Source organism: Nannospalax galili, unplaced genomic scaffold (assembly GCF_000622305.1).
Source record: "Nannospalax galili isolate Female #2095 unplaced genomic scaffold, S.galili_v1.0 scaffold590, whole genome shotgun sequence".
In the NCBI taxonomy this organism is placed as follows: Eukaryota; Metazoa; Chordata; class Mammalia; order Rodentia; family Spalacidae; genus Nannospalax; species Nannospalax galili.
The window spans coordinates 177,467-179,315 of record NW_008328101.1 but is presented as its reverse complement, the minus strand read 5'-3'; the positions used below and the strand labels follow the sequence as shown (position 1 = coordinate 179,315).

Here is a 1,849-nt window from a genome sequence, read left to right as displayed (position 1 = left end):
TGGTACATTTACACTCTGGAGCTCTACTGAATGGTAGAGGAAAAGGAAGTCAAGGAGTTTTCAGTGAATGGATGGAGCTCGAAATGGCTGTACTGAGATAAACCAGATGCCAAAGAACAAGCCACAGGTGTTCTCTCTCTCGTGCGGCTCCGACCACCAAATCCTGGATGCTCAAAGGAAGTGAATTCAGCATGGCCTAGAGATATAGTCACTTCCCAATTATGGCAGCATTGTTTGAGGAATATGGAATTACTAAATGTCCATTAAGAAATGAAAGATTCATTGAAATGTGATGAATCCACCACAATTTGGTCATAGAAAAGAGTGGGATATTCTGACACTTGAGAACAGGATTGATCTTGTGGACACCTTACCAGGTAAAGGAAGTTGAAACACAATCACTACATGATCTCAACTATAAGAGAAATAGAAAAAGAAAAGATGGGTGATAGACGTTAAAGGTACAATAGTTTGCAGGGAATGCGGAGAATGTGGGGTAAGTAAGAGAAACAGGTGATGGCTTTATGCTTTAACTAAGTTCTACTGTTCTTTGTCAAAGTAGGGTAAATTAAATTCTCCAAGTTGCATTTTATATATTAAAATGGTTAGAAAATATCAATTTGGATACACTTATGATAGGATCGTATAAAATTTACATGTGGATATATCAATAACTTACTAAATCAATCTCCCATGTATATGTCTAACAAAATATCAGGGATACCTCATAAGTATATAAAATATCATTTCATCACCCAATAAAGGTTGCATTTTTATAAAAAGTTATTTCATGTGTAAGAATGTTGTGCTTGCATGTATGTAAGCGCAGCCATGTGAGCCATGTCTCTGGAGGCCGGAAGACAGTGTGGGAACCCCTGGAACAGGTTTCAGTACAGCTGTTAACACCATGTGGGTACTGCAAGTTGAACCAAAGTCCTCTACATGAGCAGCCAGTATTCTTGATCCAGAGATCCACCTGCCTCTGCCTCCTGAGTGCTGGGACTTTTTAATCTCATTGAACTTTAGCATCTAAAAGGAAAACTTCCTATTGCATCTTCCACACAAATTCTGTCTAAGAAGGTGAGTAGAAGTGTCAGTGCTGTTTCAGTTAACAGCACCTGGCACAGTTAGGCTCTGGGTCAATGACGAGTGCTTCTCGAGAAAGCTTAGTGTACCCTCTAGTCCAAAGGCTGAAAACCATGTTACTGTGCCTTTTTCAGGTATGGAGGTGAGGTGGCTACATTCCCATGATGTAGTAGGAATTCTTGATCTTGTTGGCAGGGCGGCCACTGAAAGGCAAGAATGCAGCTAAGTTCAATGGGGTCTCCATGTTGAGCTCTTTCTTCCCACACATCTAATGTGAAGGCAGACAGTGAGAACGACCTGTTTTGTTTTCTGAGGTGCTTCTTCCTCTTGTTATGTTGGCAGGTGAAGTGGATTTTCAGTGAACTGAAAGGAAGTCTCTGAAAAGAAAGAAAAGACAGTTTATGTAAGATTGCCTGGCAAGGAAACTCACAGAAGGAGGAGACAGATGGCTTCTTTTCAGGTAAATTCATCCAGGGGCCTTCACCCAGCACACTTTCTCTTTCTAAATGTTTGGTGTTTTGAACTTGTAACCTTTTCTGATCCAGAAACTAGCTATGTAGACCAGGCTAGCCTGGATCTCACAGAGATCCTCATGCTTCTTCCTCTTGAGTCCTGGGAGTAAAGGCCTGCTCCACCATGCTCAGGCCACCTTAACTCTTCATATGTCACTCTTCATAGCATGTCCACCTCTCCATTTTGTCCTCCAATGCTTATTTTTTCCAGACTACTCCAATGAATTCATTACAAACCTAATCAAAAATGT

The 1,849-nt window shown here is 41.0% G+C and overlaps 1 protein-coding gene across 1 annotated transcript in view; it reads left to right on the top strand.

Moving 5' to 3' along the window:
* The first annotated feature begins 489 nt into the window (after positions 1 to 489).
* Positions 490 to 1,849, top strand: part of LOC115066753 (zinc finger protein OZF-like) — an 8,153-nt gene continuing 6,793 nt past the window's right edge. Inside the window, 1 exon segment of the mRNA XM_029554281.1 lies at positions 490 to 496. Within this exon segment, the coding sequence (XP_029410141.1) occupies positions 490 to 496 (7 nt within the window).